Raw genomic sequence first — 17850 nt, 5'->3', positions numbered from 1 at the left:
TTGCAAATCCTTGTAAGAAGTAAGTGAAATTACTTTTGCATCCTTAAAGTCATCAACTTTAATTTTCACAATATCATACCACAATGCAGCCTGAGTGGAATCGATAGGATTTAGTTAAAACACAAATTACTTCAAGGAACACGTTTTAGATTTTTGTAACCAAATATCTTTACTCCTCGCAATATTTTGTCTGTCTGTGATCACAGTTTCTACACCATGCTAATTGCTAAATATGATTTTGTTAACTTAAAGTAATTTTCATCAGACAATCTGCTGTTATCGTTTGATCAAATCAATGGATAAAATGACCTAAAGGGTTCTGGAAGGAAAATATTTATTCTTTTTACATTATTTTTCTGACAATAATCCAGAACATTTAACCCATTTAGCACCCGACTTTGGACGTATGTGTCAGTGCATCAGCTCCATTACTGACTGAAGAACAGCTTTCAACTTCCAACCTGATGAAGGTGTCTTTGGAGACGGCCTATTCTCTCCCTGACACATTTAATCAGAGTTTTGGGCCAACAGCTCCTCAATACATATGCACTGCTGTAATGGAGGTTCCATGTACTGCAGAGGTGAGCGTTACACTTAGCTTTTTATGTAACCTCTTATCTTGCACTACAGGTTAGCCTGCTATGAACTCAATAATGTGCAGACCTTCACCAGGGCCCAGCAATTATCTTCTTCTTCTTTTTCTTCTTCTTTTCACACGAAACTGCAGTTGAGTGCCCTTGTCTTTAACCTCCAGGAACTCCTGTTCTGACCATCCTCTGCCTTTACTTTGAAATTGATTAAATCTTTATGTACATTTTCTTTACATACATCTTTTCTTTGGCCTTCCTCTTGTTCTTTTTCCTTCTAACTGCAGATTCATAGACTCCCTAACAGGGTCATCATCCTCCATCCTCATCACTTGTGCATACTACCTCATTCTGATCTCCTTCACATTCTCATTGATATCATTCATCCCCACCTCTGTCCAGATGTGCTCACTTATGACTTCTCTCCTTATCCGTCTGTGTCACTCCTTTGATTTTTCTTAGCATCCTCATTTTTTTTGTATCTGAAATCCTCTCCTCCTTTTCCCTCATTGTCCATACCTGTGGCCTGTCCAACAGCATTTGTCATATGACTGTGTCGTATAGTTTTACTTTTAGTCTTCTGGGCATTTTTCTGTCTCCCTTAGCACTTCACAGTTCTCTCCACTTTGTCCATGCCGCTGTCACTCTTGCTCTTACGACTGTTTCAGAGTCTCCTTCCCAGCAAGGCCCAGCAATTGATAAAAACTAAAAATGTAAAATTAAAAAGTGTAGCTCTTGCGTCTGTTTGACTAAAAGTGTCTTTGTCGACAGGCTACTTCCTGTTAATAGAGGAAGATCTTTTTAATCTGGAAACTGTGAATGGTTTTCTTCAAAGGCACAGTGAATCAAACCACAAAAATAATTGATTGGGAAAGTTATTTGTGCCAACATTTAATGGGTTATTCTTTGGTTCATGCATTATTTCTGTACAAAGTTTTCTGAAGTTATGAAATGAACATTTTAATTGAATAACAACAAAACCCTTTGCCTGAGCTTTGTACTTAGCGGAGGTAAGAAACTTATTTGTGATGTTGCATCGTCGTGTTATTACTGTCTTTTCGTTGGCGTTGGGCTGAAACCTCCTATGTCTAAATTTGGTCTATTTCACATTCTTTCACAAATTGATACTGTTGGTCAGTCCCCTGGCCAGCTCAACAAACATGCCATTTTTTTTGTATCCTGAAAAATTATGGTTTTGTAATGCAAGGTTTCTGCCTGACGTTGGTGAAATGAAAAGTGGGCAGAATTTCTTCATAAAACTTCCATAAGTAACTGCTTTAGTGTTCTGTGGCTCCTCTGACTCCCAGAAAGACCAGCTATTGTTGTTTAGTGAAGGACAGCTGAAGGCAGGGGGGCACAGGGAAGACAACGGCAGACAGAGGAAGAGGGCACATCATGCCCACCTGGCCCCAGGAAACCACTTCCTGCCAGGACCATTTTTCCACACCCAACCCATTGATCAAGAAGATGGCGAGCTTACTAGTTTAGAGGTACTGTACCTGCTAATTCAACCAATACCTATGCTCATAATAGATGACACTAGTCACTATATGTGCATTCAGTACAGTGGAAGCTCTGAAGTCAAACACCCCAATGTTGTACAATTTGCAGTTTAACTAACTCCAACTTTTCAGAAAAAGTATGCATCAAAAGTCAAAACCTAGCCAACCATCATTATCTGTGACATCAAGCAAGACTTCAACAAATCTTCTGAGACTTCTCCTCACTGAGCATCTAAAGGATTAACTCCACAAGTGTTTTTTATTTTTATTATTTTATTCTGATGGCAACAACGAAAAGGGTGATGATGACAAGGCAAATTTATTTCTATATCGCATTTCATACACAAGGTAACTCAATGTGCTTTACATGCTGAAAAGCGTTTAAAAACAAAGTACAGAAAATTAAAAGACAGCTTACTAAAATTACAACAACAACAAAAAACATACAGTGCAAGAGAAATTATTTAATAAATGGAAAAGCTCTAAAATGCTCAATCATAAGCATGAGAAAAAATAACAGTTTTTAGCCTGGACTTACAAACAATGATCACTTTTGTTGGCAGCTTTATCCATTTGTCAATCAAACATTTATTTGTATGGCATCTTCCATAGTGACAAAGCAACACAAAGTGCTTCAAATGAAAGACAAAAACACAAGACTCCCACCCACCCGCAGTCTCTGAGCCCCAGTGACACCCAACACCCATGAGTAAAAGTAGTTATAATAAAAAAAAGATGATTAAATACATAATGAATTCAACATTACCCAATGACAATGGAGAAAAAAGATGAATGACAGTGTTTATAAAGTTAGGCTTTAAGCCTCGCTAAGAACGTGAACGTTACTGTAGAAAACAGACATGAATTAAACTGAGCTAATATGAACTAATTTTAGTTCGAGCGTTTACTTGTAACTTGAATGACACATTACTTATATATTGTAAATAATCCTGAATTGAGCTGTATCTTATATCCACAGGACATCATGGAATGCAACTTATTTAGAATTATTATTTATTATTATTAATTCATCAGCTATTTATTAATGATATGGATCAGAGATGGATATAATCTGGCCCCTCTGAGTTGAACGAATGATCAAATAAAAGTAAAGCCTTTGTTTTTTTGTTTTGTTTTTTAAATTTAATTGACCTGTTTTCTCTGCTACTGCTTGTTGCAGACAAAATTCTTGTTCACAGTAACATTTTGCAAATATCATATCTTGAGTCACTTTAAATTGAAACTATGGTATGCCATGGTCCTCAAAAAATGGTGTGTCTAAAAAGTCAAAAAATGGTGTTGTCTCGTGAGAGAAAAATGTCTTTTAAGTAGTAAAATCCAGTTTTCACTCTGTTGTTGACATGTGGGATAAAAGTTAGGTCAGAGTCAAAGGTAACGCCCAAGTTTTTAACTTTGTCTGAAGGGGTAAGAGAAAACTGTTGTAATTTTAATGTTAGTTTTTCTCCCCGAGTTTCAGGACAAATAATTAAAAATCAGTTTTGTCCTGGTTGAGCTAATGGAAATTTTCAGCCATCCATGACCATCCTCAGTTGGGCTGTGGTCATCAGGAGAAACGGAAATGCAAAGCCGAGTGTCATCAGCATAGCATTGAAACTAATTCCGTGTCTCCTGATGACCCCAACATATATACATTATAAATTGTTAGACCTAAAATTTAACCTTGGGGAGCACCGCAATCCAACTTGTGACCTCCTGACAAGGAGTCTTCGCCCATGGTGACATAAAATTCTCTGCCGGTGAGGTAGGGTTTTTAACCAGTTAAAAACAGTACCGGAGAGGCCGATCGTATCGCATTGCCTGTTTAAAAGAATATTGTGGTCTTCTGTATCAAAGGCTGTACTCAGATCACATTTAACAAGACATTTAATTTTATTTTAATGGGATTCAAATTAAACGGTCAAGGATTTCAGAAAAGCATTATAATTAAACAAAACATAACCGTAAAGAAATTAATGATGGTTATTGTTCAGTCATCAGTCATATTTAAAACAACAAAACAGTATTTCACAAATCCTGCTAGGGTATGTAAACTTATGAGCACAACTGTACCTAAATGCAGTCATACCCTGTCATATTGGAATGAAAGTGTAGGCTACACCTTTTTCATAACCACTAAGTGGTGGTTGCATATTAGAATGAAAGTGTACACCTTTCTCATAACCTCTAGGTGGCGGTGGCATTTTGGAATGAAGATGTACAGGTTTTTCATAACCTCTCGATGGCGGCATACATTTATAAAATGTGATTTTTTTTTTTGGTTTGTTTTTTGTTTTTTTCCATTTTCCCCCAACACCTATGAATAATGCACACTATTGACTTGACAATTTTTTGAGGAAAAAATTAACATCATACTTGAGAAATTATGGTAGGTTGTGGTGAAATAAAAGCTGCTCTTCTTGTTTTAATTTTGTTGCTGAAGTGAGTTGCAAATTCCTTGCACTTGGCGTCAGATACCTTGCTGGGAACAGTAAAAACGGGATTGATCAAATTTTCAGTGTTAGAGAAGAGAATTTGGGGTTATTTTGGTAATTTGTTATTAGTTAGGAAAATGTGTTTGCCTTGTTTTTCTGATTCATCTCTTGTAAATGGTTTGGTAGTCATTTTTGCAGATCAATTTCAATCGTATTTTTTCTTCACTCCCTTTCCGCAGCTCGACATTTTGTTTTAAGTCGTTTTATTTCATGTTTGCTATGGTGGCATTGGGTTTTGAGGAAAGTGGTTTTAGGTTTTAATGGAGCTACTGTGTCAAGTGGGTCAACTGTAGTCATTTGCAGACACCGCGAGATATACTGTAACTGTGTGTCATCCACATAACTATGATAATCAAGATTAAAGTACTGAATAATTTGACTCAAGGGTAGCACATACAGGCTGAAGAGGTCTAAGAACTGACCCTTGAGAGACCCCTTTTGACATTGAAAACTTCCAATAGTTACGAAATAAGGTAGGACCTGTACCATTTAAGGACTGTTCGAGTTTGTCCTACCCACGTTTCAAACCTGTTCATTTGCTGTCTAGTATGTTATGATCTACTGTATTAAACGCTGCACTGAGATCCAATGATACATAGGAGCTAGAACTGTAACATACTGTGGCATACGAAAGGGTTTGGCTGAACAATATGAAAAATCCAATTCATTAAATAACACAAAGCTTTAATTCAAGTAGTGCCTATAAAACCCATTAGGTGACAGTATCACTCTGCACTTGCCTCATCCTTTTCTATTACTACGTTATTTCTAAGGGTGAATTTATTATTATTATTTTTTTTAGTTTTATTGATTTTATTATACAGTACAATGTTAACTTCTGTTTATTGGGCGAATGTTAAAATGTTACTTTAAACATTGCCTTTACAGGTAATCGAGTTCATAAAGGTTTGTGATGGTGACAGTTTGAATATGGAATAAATGAATTCACTTTCTTATTTCCTAAGTGTGAAATTGGAAGAATGTGTAAATCAAGCAGTGTTGCAGAAGCGATTGGTGTTCAACTTTGAAAGTTTGACTGTATTGAAATACAATAAGTTTGTAAAACATACTTTGAAGGAAGATAGGTATAATACAGTACATTATTAATAGAATAAGAGTTTGTTTGACAACACATCACGTAAAATGGCATACAAATGACAAAGAGGAAGAGTACAGTATAGAAATAATTTTAAATTTGAAGAGAAACGTAGAACACATAGAAGCGAAGAAAATTAGTTAAGCTAAGTCACAAGGCTAAGGTTTGAATGTCCACTACAGGACCGCGAGTTCCGTAATGAAGCAGAGACCTTGTTGAACAGAGTGAGCTGGGACACAGAAATGCCCTGTTTTCTCGACGCAGAAGGAGTTACCAGGTCAGCTTCATGCACAACTCATATCTCGAGACCTAAAATAGTTTAATTTCTCTTCAAAAATGCCCCCCTGGGAATTCTTGAAATTCTCAAAGTAGGTTTTTAAAATTATTATACTTGATAGAAAATTCACTTCACTTCTGCTGTATTTATTTTGCAAGCATTATACCACAAAGAACACATTCATGCAGATAGAGGCCTGTAGGCATGGGAGAGTTAGCTTATTGTTGGTCATGTTAGCCAGAGAGTCCACTATCCCATTGCAAGACTAGTTTAATGAAAGGCGCTGTCCCATAATTCCGTGTGTGCCTATGCCAATAAAATTATTTTATCTGACATGAAATGTCTGCAAAAACTGCTGACATAATGATGTGTAGCAATGTTGACTTGGATTTCAGGCTGCGTCAGAAGATCACTGAGAGCAGATTCTGGCCACTTGAGATCATGAAGTCGACTATTGCCAATGAAAAGTCGGGAGCAACTTCCAAGCTGGTCTGACACTCTCTCTGCTATTACAGAAACTATTTATGTGTTGTACAGCATTATCTAGCTAATGCAGCAAAACTGACCATTGCACCCGTGGCGATCAGCATTACCACCGGTGTGGCTCTTCTCAGATCATGATTAATGAAGTGTTTTTGTGTAGCAAGCAGACGAGGACCCACATATCCCCTGCCACGGTGTGGCCTTTATTGATATGGGTCGTTTACTCTATCCTGGAGTTACCCATATCCGAGGAGCATACACCATTCAACCTTACTCAAGCACTTTATTACTTAACAAGGTACTCCAAACACACTTTGAAAAGAAAGTTTGTTGATTTAACATTTTAAATTAAGCGCCCTATATTCATTCATTCATTCATGATTATTCTTCTAAACTCTACCAGGAATTGGAATTGTTTAAGCATAAAAAGGTAGTTGGAATTAGGTATTTTGAGTATTGGGTGGCATTTCTAATAGTATACTGTATTTTTATTTGCTTATTTCTCATGGGCTCACCACCTGTGGGAGGGGCCATAGGGGTTGGTGCAGTGCGAGCTGGGCGGTGGCCGAAGGCGGGGACCTTGGCGATCCGATTCCTGGCTACAGAAGCTTGCTCTAGGGATGTGGACTGTCACCTCTCTGGCAGGGAAGGAGCCCGAGCTGGTGTGTGAGGTCGAGAAGTTCCGACTAGATATAGTCTGACTCGCCTCCATGCACAGCTTTGGCTCTGGTACCAATCCTCTCGAGAGGTGTTGGACTCTCTTCCACTCTGGAGTTGCCCATGGTGAGAGGCGCCTAGGAGCTGTGGGTATACTTATTGCTCCCCGGCTCGGCGCCTGTACGATGGGGTTCACCCCGGTGGATGAGAGGGTAGCCTCCCTCCGCATTTGGGTGGGGGGACAGGTCCTGACTGTTGTTTGTACCTATACACCAAAAAAGCTTTTCAGTCATAACTTTGATACCTTCCCATGGTGACTCCATCGTTCTGATGGGGGACTTCAATGCTCACGTGGGCAATGACAGTGAGACCTGCAGGGGCGTGATTGGGAGGAATATTCCCCCCCAATCAGAACCCGAGTAGTGGTGTGTTATTGGACTGTTATTGCTCATCATGGCTTGCCCATAACGAACACCATGTTCAAGCATAAGGGTGTCCACACGTGCACTTGGCACCAGCTTATCCTAGGTCGCAGTTGGATGATTGACTTTGTGGTCGTGTCATCGGACTTGCGGCCGAATGTCTTGGACACTCGGGTGAAGAGAGGGGCGGCGCTGTCAACTGATCACCATCTGGTGGTGAGTTGGCTCCGATGGTGGGTGAAGATGCCGGTCCGACGTGGCAGGCCCAAATGTATTGTGGGAACACCTGCTGGGAACACCTGGCGGAATCCCCTGTCAGAAAGAGTTTCAACTCCCACCTCCGACAGAACTTTGCTCATGTTCCGGGGGAGGCGGGGGACATCGAGTCCAAGTGGACCATGTTCCGCGCCTCCATTGCTGAGGCGGCCGACCGTAGCTGTGGCCGTAAGGTGGTTGGTGCCTGTCGTGGCGGCAATCCCCGAACCCGTTGGTGGACACCAACAGTGAATGTTGCCGTCAAGCTGAAGAAGGAGTCCTATCGGGCCTTTTTGGCCTGTGGGACTCCTGAGGCAGCTGATGGGTACCGGCTGGCCAAACAGAATGCAGCTTTGGTGGTGGCTGAAGCAAAAACTCGGGCATGGGAGGAGTTGGGAAGCCATGGAGAAAGACTTCTGGACGGCTTCGAGGAAATTCTCGTCCACCATCCGGCGTCTCAGGAGGGGGAAGCAGTGCACCATCAACACTGTGTATAGTGGGGATGGGGCGCTGCTGACCGCGACTCGGGACGTTGTGAGCTGGTGGGGAGAATACTTCGAAGACCTCCTCAATTCCACCGACACGCCTTACCATGCGGGAGCAGTGTCTGGGTTCTCTGAGGCAAGCTCTCCTATCTCTGGGGTGGAGGTCACCGAGGTGGTTAAAAAGCTCCTCTGTGGTAGGGCCCCGGAGGTGGATGAGATTCGCCCGGAGTTCCTCAAGGCTCTGGATGTTGTAGGGCTGAAATGGTTAACACGCCTCAGCAACATCGTGTGGACATCGGGGACAGTGCCTTTGGATTGGCAGACTGGGGTGGTGGTCCCCCTTTTTAAGAAGGGGAACCGGAGGGTGTATTCCAACTACAGGGGTTCACACTCCTCAGCCTCCATGTAAGGTCTATTCAGGGGTGCTGGAGAGGAGGGTCCGTCGGGGAGTTGAATCTCAGATTCAGGAGGAGCAGTGTGGTTTTCGTCCTGGCTGTGGAACAGTGGGCCAGCTCTCCATTCTTTGCAGGGTCCTCGAGGGTGCATGGGAGTTCGCCCAACCAGTCTACATGTGTTTTGTGGACTTGGAGAAGGCGTTCGATCGTGTCCCTCGGGGAGTCGGAGTGGAGGGTGCTTCGGGAGTATGGGGTACCGAACCCCCTGATACGGGCTGTTCAGTCCCTGTACGACCGGAGTCAGAGTTTGGTCCGCATATCCGGCAGTAAGTCAGACTCGTTTCCGGTGAGGGTTGGACTCCGCCAAGGCTGCCCTTTGTCACCGATTCTGTTCATAACTTTTATGGACAGACTTTCTAGGCGCAGCCAAGGCGTAGTGGGGCTCCGGTTTGGTGGCCTCAGTATTGCATCTCTGCTTTTTGCAGATGATGTGGTTCTGTTGGCTTCATCAAGCCGTGACCTCCAACTCTCACTGTAGCAGTTTGCAGCTGAGTGTGAAGTGGCTGGGATGAGAATCAGCACCTCCAAATCTGGGACCATGGTACTCAGTCGGAAAAGGGTGGCATGCCTTCTCCAGGTCGGGGATGAGATCCTGCCCCAAGTGGAGGAGTTCAAGTATCTTGGGGTCTTGTTTGTAAGTGAGGGAAGAATGGAACGGGAGATCGACAAGCGGATCAGTGCAGCGTCTGCAGTGATGCGGACTTTGTATCGATCCGTTGTGGTAAAGAAAGAGCTAAGCCGGAAGGCGAAGCTCTCGATTTACCGGTCGATCTACGTTCCTACCCTCACCTATGGTCGCGAGCTGTGGGTCGTGACCCAAAGAACAAGATCCCAGTTACAAGCGGCCAAAATGAGTTTCCTCTGCTGGGTGTCCGGGCTCTCCCTTAGAGAGAGGGTGAGAAGCTCAGTCATCCGGGAGGATCTCATAGTAGAGCCGCTGCTCCTCCATATCGAGAAGAGGCAGATGAGGTGGCGGGGGGCATCTGATTTGGATGCCTCCCGGACGCCTCCCTGATGAGGTGTTCCGGGCACGTCCCACCGGAAGGAGACCCCGGGGGCGACCCAGGATACACTGAAGAGACTACATCCTTCGGCTGGCCTCAGGATCCCCCCGGAAGAGCTGGATGAAGTGGATGGAGAGAGGGAAGTCTAGGCGTCCCTGCTAAAGCTACTGCCCCCGCGACCCGACCTCGGATAAGCGGTAGAAAATGGATGGATGGATAGAGTATTGGGTGGTATTTCTAATCGGGTACAGTGTATTTTTATTTGCATGAATATTTATTCAATGTGTGGTACTGATTCTCAGTTTTTGTTGTTGTTAGTTAATTCTAAAAATAAATGCCCAAGTAAAATATATTAATAAATATTTACTCACTCAAGACGGATAGACAGTAGTACCCACAGATTTAACACAATAATGATCAGTTGACTCATCGCTGTGAACCATGTCTCAACACTATTGTGATCCAATCTAATGTCCTTGCCCCTTACTGTGTAAAGGTAACAATAGGATATGATCTCACATCATAAATACACAGTATACTGTAATTAAAGTAAACCTCATACTATTATGGTAAATTGTAATATCTTCTATTTGTTCCTTAGACCAGACGAAATATCAGTTTGCTAAAAGAGCAGTTAAAACCTGGAGCCAGCAAAGACCGTTCTGGTACAGCTACATGCTCTGCAAAGACAAATACGGGAAAGGCCAAGGATACCAAGGGGCATGTTAAGGTTAGTATGTTTAAGAGCACAGTACTAATGGTAATAAATAAGTAAGTAATAAATTCATTACACTTATATAACGCTTTTTCATGCCACTCAAAGACGCTTTACACACATTAGTCATTCACTCCATTGTCACACCCTGATGGTGGTAAGCTACTTGTGTGCATGGTAATAGGTCCAAAATATGTACTGTAACTTGGTGAAAACATAAAGCCTTGGCATTTGATGATGTATTAGCTCTTCAGATTTATGAGAAGCTAGTCATGACTCATGTCATTGTTTGGTATCAAGCAACAGGTACATTTTTCTGACAGTATCCACATCTCTAATTGTTTGTTGTGTTTTACCACCCACTTATTTTAACTGGTGTGTTGTTGATATGTCAGGGGACTGGAAATCAGAGTATATCAAGCGTGACTGATTTGAACGGATCAGATCCCATCCCTCCAGACAGAAAAGTAAGCTTGTAAAGCTTTTCCAAAAGATTTCTCTAGAAATGAACCCTTAACAACAAACAATCTCTATTCTATTATTGACAGGCATATATGGACTTCAGGACATACATTATAATTGAAATTACACTGACAAATCCACTAATACCCAAAACATCTTCAGAAGAGTTGGCAAGAAGGTAATGTACTCAAGATTACAAATGCAGAGTGCTTACCTCGACCATAGGAGATTCTCGCCAAAAAGTTATTGCAAAGTATGAGCTGTAAAAAAACATTTTAATGGAACATGCTCTACTCTTCATTTGTGCATGTTCAATACATGGTGGTTTGAGAATGACTAAAAAAATGTGCTGAGATATTTCTGTTTCTTATTTAGGGTGAAGGCACTGATCCCTCCGAGGCCTCTATCATCTGGAGGACCTAATAAAGCTGAAAGAGTAAAACACTGACACAGCATATGCAGTTCATAGTCTACATAAGTATGGTTAATGTACACACATAGCAGGCCTACTTTATGGACAAAAATTATTGGGGAGCATGTCTTGGACTGAATTTACACAGAATTTACTAATGCTTCATACCGATTTAGTGCCTTCCTGATTTATTTTTATTTTTTTGTAATTGTCTGTTCTACTTTCAAGTGACCCATCGGATATCACTGTGCTTATGTTTACTGAACACCAAATACTGTAAGCCACATTCACAACCTTAAAACACAGGTAAACAACTACTTGCGATACAAAATCTTACGTGAGAACATTCTGCAGCAACAGCAGGGAAGTAACTACACATTACAAATTGATACAGACAAGGTTGAACTCTGGCTGTCCGAAGTAGATAATGTACACCACCTAGTTTTCGCTGAGTTACTGTGGATGTGTCATTGGAGTAGATGTCCACAATCAATCCCTACATACTACTTTTGATGAGGTCGGGCTCACAATGACAGTACAGTATATCCATAACTGCATCTGATATAACTTAGTAAATACTTGAAGAAATGCCATGGGATCATTGGCACATCATGGATTTTGTTGGTTTGAATCTTTTGAGTTGTAGCGTTGCAATGAGTGTGGTTTAAAAAATGAAGAAGCGGGTTACATTGATGGATCATCAGATAAAGGAGTCTGGGTTTGACAATTGCCATGAGAATTTTACGTATTTGACTACCAAATGTAAAATTTGGTAGCTTGAGGGTTAATGTTATTGTTATGTCATTTTTCCCTAAGGACCCTTAGTTTCAGGTATTTGAAATGTACATTAGCTTACATTTACATTTAGCTTACCAAGACATTTTGGACAGTGGGAACGCTGTGATCTATCCCAAATGACTTTGGAAGGCAGGTTACTCCTTAGACAGATCACCAGTCAATTGTGCTGAGGGTGGACTTTATGTACAGTATTTACGTAAATGAACCGAACATTTTGGACTGTGTGAAAAAAACAAAGTAATCGGAGAGACTTGTAGTGTGTGTGTTCACAAACCCAATTAGTCACCACTCCATCTTTTTTTACCTAATAAAGTAGGGTTGGGCAAACGCCTGTGCTCAAGGGCCACATTTGATTTTTAAAATGGACAGATAGGGTCAGGTCATTAATAGAAATGGGTCAACGGTATGTAAAATATTTAAAATACTTTAATTTGAAAATTAAAAAAATATTGCCATTCAAAATTCTACAATTTATTTAGTCAGAATAAACTCATTATTTAATTTAAAAATTAAAATAAATTGCATGTCACCTCTCTGGCAGGGAAGAAGCCTAAGCTGGTGTGTGAGGTTGAGAACCTCGACACACAGCTTGGACTCTGGTAGCAGTCCTCCTGAGAGGGGCTGGACTCTATTTCACTCTGGAGTTGCCCATGGTGAGAGGCGGCAAGCAGGTGTGGGCATACTTATTGCTCCACAGCCTGTACGTTGGTCTTCACCCCGGTGGGCGAGAGGGTAGCCTCCAGCTCCTGACTGTTGTTTGTGCCTATGCGCTAAACTGCAGCTCAGAGTACCCACCCTTTTTGGTGTCCTTGGAGGAGGTACTGGAAAGCGGTCCCTCTGGGGACTCCCTCATTCCTCTGTGGGACTTCAATGTTCACCTGGTAAATGACAATGAGACCTGGAAGGTGTCAGATTCCGCTTATCCGCAGGACTAATCCGGAGAAATGTCCTGACCGACTCTCCGTTTAAAGGGTCAAGCCTCCCTGGGACGGGAGCTTTTCAAGCCGGTGTCGAGATCAATTCGCCTAGGTGTGCTAACTGCCTTTAGTTTTACGGAGCCAATCCGATTTGCGCTCACTTATCACCCTTTGATGAGTAACCGTACCGAGTAAAAGGATAATAATGTGAGTGCTCCGTTTTTACAGCAGCTCCATCTCTATGAATCGTTTGCACTTGTTATTGACCGAGTAAATTTAACAATCCTTGTTAGGACCGTACGGATTTGTTTTTGTATTAAGCCGAAGTGATATAGATGAGTTACTTTTTGGGATAGTGTTACGACCCGATGATATTAGTGTCGTCGAGGCTCAATCACTATAAGAGGTTGAGGGGTAAGTATGAGACAACTCATATTATAAGAATGACAAAGATAGAAAAAATTAAATCAAGGGTTTTAATATAGTGATTATTAAAGAATAGAATAACAATATGACAGTTAGGGTATGTATTATAGAATAAACAATAATAATAATAACAAAAATGAAAAGAAGTTGAAATAGGAAAAAGTATTAAATCATAAAACAAGTATTCCCTTTTGAGTGAGCTTTATGGGGTGATCAAGTCCTACAGAGCCCTAAACCTAATTAATAATAAGGTATTTTGGAAAATAAGAATCCCCGGACAGCTGACTGGCTCTCCTCCCTATTCACGCAATGTCAATGACGGTTCTTTTAATTACCTTATTATAATATTCTTTTAGTCTTACCCAATTAAAGAAGAAAATTCAAAAATGAAGAGCTATCCAAGTAGCCTGATGAATTCCTCCCGTCAGCATGTCCCTGTCATTGCGAGAGAAAGGAGCGTGCGTCTCCCTATCCTTTGACGGATAAGAGAGAGCCCCGTGCGTTCGCGTGTGAGGTTCTTTATAACCTTGGTTGGGCTTAGACCCCCCTTCTTCTAGAATGTTCTGTGTTACGATGTTTCGTGTTACGACGTTTCGTGTTACGATGCAGCGTGTCCTGAAATAACCTTTTACTTCCCCTTTTCAGCGTGTCCTGACTTCAACCCTCATCTGCTCACTCAAATAGGTTTCCAGCGAATACTTCAGTTACAAACACATTACATATGTTTTGTATTCAAATAATACATTCCATAACACCATGTTAATCTCTAAGCAGTATGCAATAAATGGGTATATGTCATATGTCAAATAAATGTATTATACATTCATGTGAATACAATTCCCTCATGCATTCGACAGGTTTGTTCTTGTCTTTGAGGTACATCTTGTGTTGCTTCGTCTGAGAGCGACAATTCTACACAGGTTACAGTCTTTGCACAAAAGCAGTTGCAAAGCATTTGTCTAATAGTAATACAAAAATAAGAATAATGTAAAACAGCCTTACTAGGCCTGATGTACTCAGTATCAAACGATCTTATATAGGAGAATATACATCAAAGGTATATCAAGGATATAAAATTAATTAGATTTAAAAGTTGTTGACTCCGGTATGTGTATGTTTATTGTGCTATGGATTTTGATAGTATAAGGATATTAACATATCTTATGCTTGAACTGGCGACTCTTAATCTTGGCCTGAACATAGGTTTTGGCGACCTCTGGTGGTTGAGAAGACGTTTGCTTGAACTGGCGTCTCATAATCATGATCTAAATTTGGTTTGGCGACCTCTGGTGGTTAAAACCAGGAATTGAAAACTGGGGCTGAGCTCACTCATAGGGAAAACCCAGCCACATAAGCCAATCAATACCTTTCACTCCATCGCTTCACGTGGCTTGGCAACCTACTTGACAAAGGGTATGATTGGGAAGAAGCCCCCCCACTCCCCATTCAGAACCCGAGTGGTGTTCTGTTATTGGACTTCTGTGCTTGTCACGGATTGTCCATAACAAACACCATGTTCAGACATAAGGGCGTCCATATGTGCACTTGGCACCAGGACACCCTAGGCCACAGTTAGATGATTGATTGACTTTGTGGTCGTGTCATCGGACTTGCGGCCGCATGTCTTGGACACTCTGGTGAAGAGAAGGGCGAAGCTGTCATCCAATCACCACCTGGTGGTCAGTTTGCTCCGATGGTGGGAGAAGATGCTGGTCCGACCTGGCAGACCCAAACATACTGTGAAGGTCTGTTGAGAACGTCTGTCAGAGTCCCCTGTCATAAGGAGCTTTAACTCCCACCTCCGGCAGAACTTCGCCCACGTCCCAGGGGAGGCGGGGGACATTGAGTCCGAGTGGACCATGTTCCGCCTTTTTCTCACCTGTGGGAATCTGGAGGCAGCTGATAAGTACCGGCAGGCCAAGCGCAATATGGCTTTGGTGGTCACTGAGGCAAAAACTTTGGCGTGAGAGGAGTTCGGTGAGGCCATGGAGAACAACTTCCAGATGGCTTCAAGGAAATTCTGGTCCGCCATCCGGCGTCTCAGGAGGGGGAAGCAGTGCACCATCAACACTGTATAGTGGGGATGGGGCGCTGCTGACCTCGACTCGTGATGTTGTGAATCAGTGGACTGAATACTTCGAAGACCTTCTCAATTCCACCGACACGCCTTCCTATGAGGAGGCAGAGTCTGGGTGGGGGGGGCTCGCCTATCTCTGGGGCTAATTTCACCGAGGTGGTTAAAAAGCTCCCCTGATGAGATGTTCCCAGCACCTTTCACCGGGAGGAGGCTTAGGGGACGACCCCAGGACACCCTGGAGAGACTGTTGTCTCCAAGCTGGCCTGGAACGCCCCCGAAGCTGGCCTGGAACGCCCCCGAAAATAACTGGATGAAATAGCTGAGGAGAGGGAAGTCTGGGATTCTCTGCTTAAGCTGCTGCCCCTGCGACCCGACCTCGGAAAAGCAGAGGAGGATGAATGAATGAATGAAAAAATTGTATTGTTTATTTTACTAATACTTGTTGCATTATTTCTGCGATTGGCTGGCAACCAGTTCAGGGTGTAGCCCGCCTCCTGCCCGATGATTGCTGGGATTGGCTCCAGCACTCCCGCGACCCTTGTGCGGATAAGCGGCTCAGAAAATGGATGGATGGATGTTGCATTATTGTTTACAGTGAAGCACTTTAATTGCATAATGAAAAAAAATATTAAAAACAGGTAGTAATAATAATAATAATATACCTTTCAATTAACCAATTTTAGTGGGAAAAAGCAACAAACGTTCTGCAAAAAAATATTACATGACTCTTTATAATGTAAATGTTCAGTAGGACAGATTAAAGAAAAAAATTCTTGCACTAAAGTATTTACACTTTTCTTTCATATAGGCAGTACTGAATTTCCATAAGCAGGTGGGCAACGTCGTGAAGCATATTTTGGAGCAGTATGAGGAGTTGTTTGGAACAAGACTCAAACTGCCCAACGACTGCAATCAGGAGCTAATGATGGCTCAGCTCATGGGAGCTCTCAATGTGTCCGGCAGATATTTTGCATTCAAAGAGCAAATAAAGGTCTGGATAACTGCAGGTGTCACCATTTGACTTTCAAACCATATTTTTGTTGAAAATGTATGCTTTACCTTGCACTCTTTATGCAGTAGTTGACTGTGAGAGTGTGTCTGTGTGCACTTGTTGTGTGTAGCCCACTGTGGTGAAGTTCGTGCGTGACAAGATGCAACAGACCGACACGTTTACTGAGCAACAGGATCTCCACGAATTTGTCAGCAAGCTCTATGTGGACCTGGTGGATGAGATGCATGTTGCTCTCAACAAAGTACATGCAAAAACACACACACACTCTTGCACACATATACACACATGATTGTGTAACTATGTTGATCATTTCCATACTAGATTTATTCAAATGGAATGGAAGACGACTCTCCTGATGAGATCCATTTGAGTACCTCTCATCTTAAACATTTTGCCCGAGAGGCTCAGCTCATTGGAGATTATCATGTGGCTGTTCAGTACTACCAAGAGGTAAAACTACACTTCTAATAACGTCAAATATCCTCACTCAAATTCTCACTTCAGAAACCAAAGTATTTTGGCCTTTTGCATGAATAATTAGTGTTAGTGACGGAAGTAAGCCGAATAATCAAATCCTGTAAATCTTGCCTAATTTCCTGCAGCTGGTTGTCAGGCATCCCCGTGATCCATCTCACAAATTTGAGTGGGGAAACCTCTACATGCAGACTGGAGATTATATGAAGGCTAAAATGTGTTTCCATGACGCTGTTGCCGTCCAGCAGTCCCACCAGCCCAGGTCAGAGGAAGTCAGTCATTTTTGACTGGCCAAGCTATCATGTTTTATTTTCATGAAGAGTACAGTACAGTGATTCAAATTTACATGCTAAAGAGTTGAATGTTGACTCAGAATTTTTTTGTTTATATCATCTTTTTACTCTTTAGTCTGATGATGTGTGGTGTGCTGGCAGCCATGTTTAATGATTTTGAGCAGGCCGAGACTTTCTTGGAGCGAGCTACTAGCATAGAGCCTCCAAGTTTGGTGGCCTGGACGTTGCTGGGTAAGCCCTAAAACTGGGGAGATGCATGCGGAGAGAAGCCTCATTTAATTTCTGCATTTGCTTTCCAGGTTTGGTCCAGGACAGTCAGAACAAATCCATTCTAGCTGAGAGGGCTTTCCTGGAAGCCAAAAGCCTTCTGAAAGCAAAGGAAGCAAGCAATCAGACACACAAGGCCGAAGAGTCAGATGTGGATGAGGAAAACGAGAAGCAAAAGGGCCAGGAAGAAGAAAAGACCATTCCACCTACAAGCCACTCTCCTAACATGAAGCAGAGTGGTAAGAATCCCCGCTTTGATATTAGTTTTATGGCACAAATAAA

General features: G+C 42.1%; 1 protein-coding gene across 8 annotated transcripts in view; it reads left to right on the top strand.

Annotated features, from left to right (window-relative positions):
* cfap70 (cilia and flagella associated protein 70) overlaps nt 1-17850 on the top strand; it is a 45819-nt gene that overhangs the window by 5874 nt on the left and 22095 nt on the right. For 7 of the 8 annotated variants that reach the window (XM_061670328.1, XM_061670330.1, XM_061670327.1 and 4 more), the window contains exons 8-22: nt 390-581; nt 1895-2077; nt 5860-5954; nt 6350-6443; nt 6598-6735; nt 10317-10445; nt 10826-10897; nt 10979-11070; nt 11268-11328; nt 16331-16513; nt 16644-16775; nt 16856-16984; nt 17137-17270; nt 17417-17532; nt 17601-17807. In XM_061670328.1, the coding sequence (XP_061526312.1) occupies nt 390-581; nt 1895-2077; nt 5860-5954; nt 6350-6443; nt 6598-6735; nt 10317-10445; nt 10826-10897; nt 10979-11070; nt 11268-11328; nt 16331-16513; nt 16644-16775; nt 16856-16984; nt 17137-17270; nt 17417-17532; nt 17601-17807 (1957 nt within the window). The remainder of the gene's footprint in view (nt 1-389; nt 582-1894; nt 2078-5859; nt 5955-6349; nt 6444-6597; nt 6736-10316; nt 10446-10825; nt 10898-10978; nt 11071-11267; nt 11329-16330; nt 16514-16643; nt 16776-16855; nt 16985-17136; nt 17271-17416; nt 17533-17600; nt 17808-17850) is intronic. The other variant, XM_061670326.1, reaches the window with a different exon arrangement.

Source organism: Phycodurus eques, chromosome 2 (genome assembly GCF_024500275.1).
Source record: "Phycodurus eques isolate BA_2022a chromosome 2, UOR_Pequ_1.1, whole genome shotgun sequence".
Taxonomy (NCBI): Eukaryota; Metazoa; Chordata; class Actinopteri; order Syngnathiformes; family Syngnathidae; genus Phycodurus; species Phycodurus eques.
This window is presented reverse-complemented; position numbering and strand designations above follow the sequence as displayed.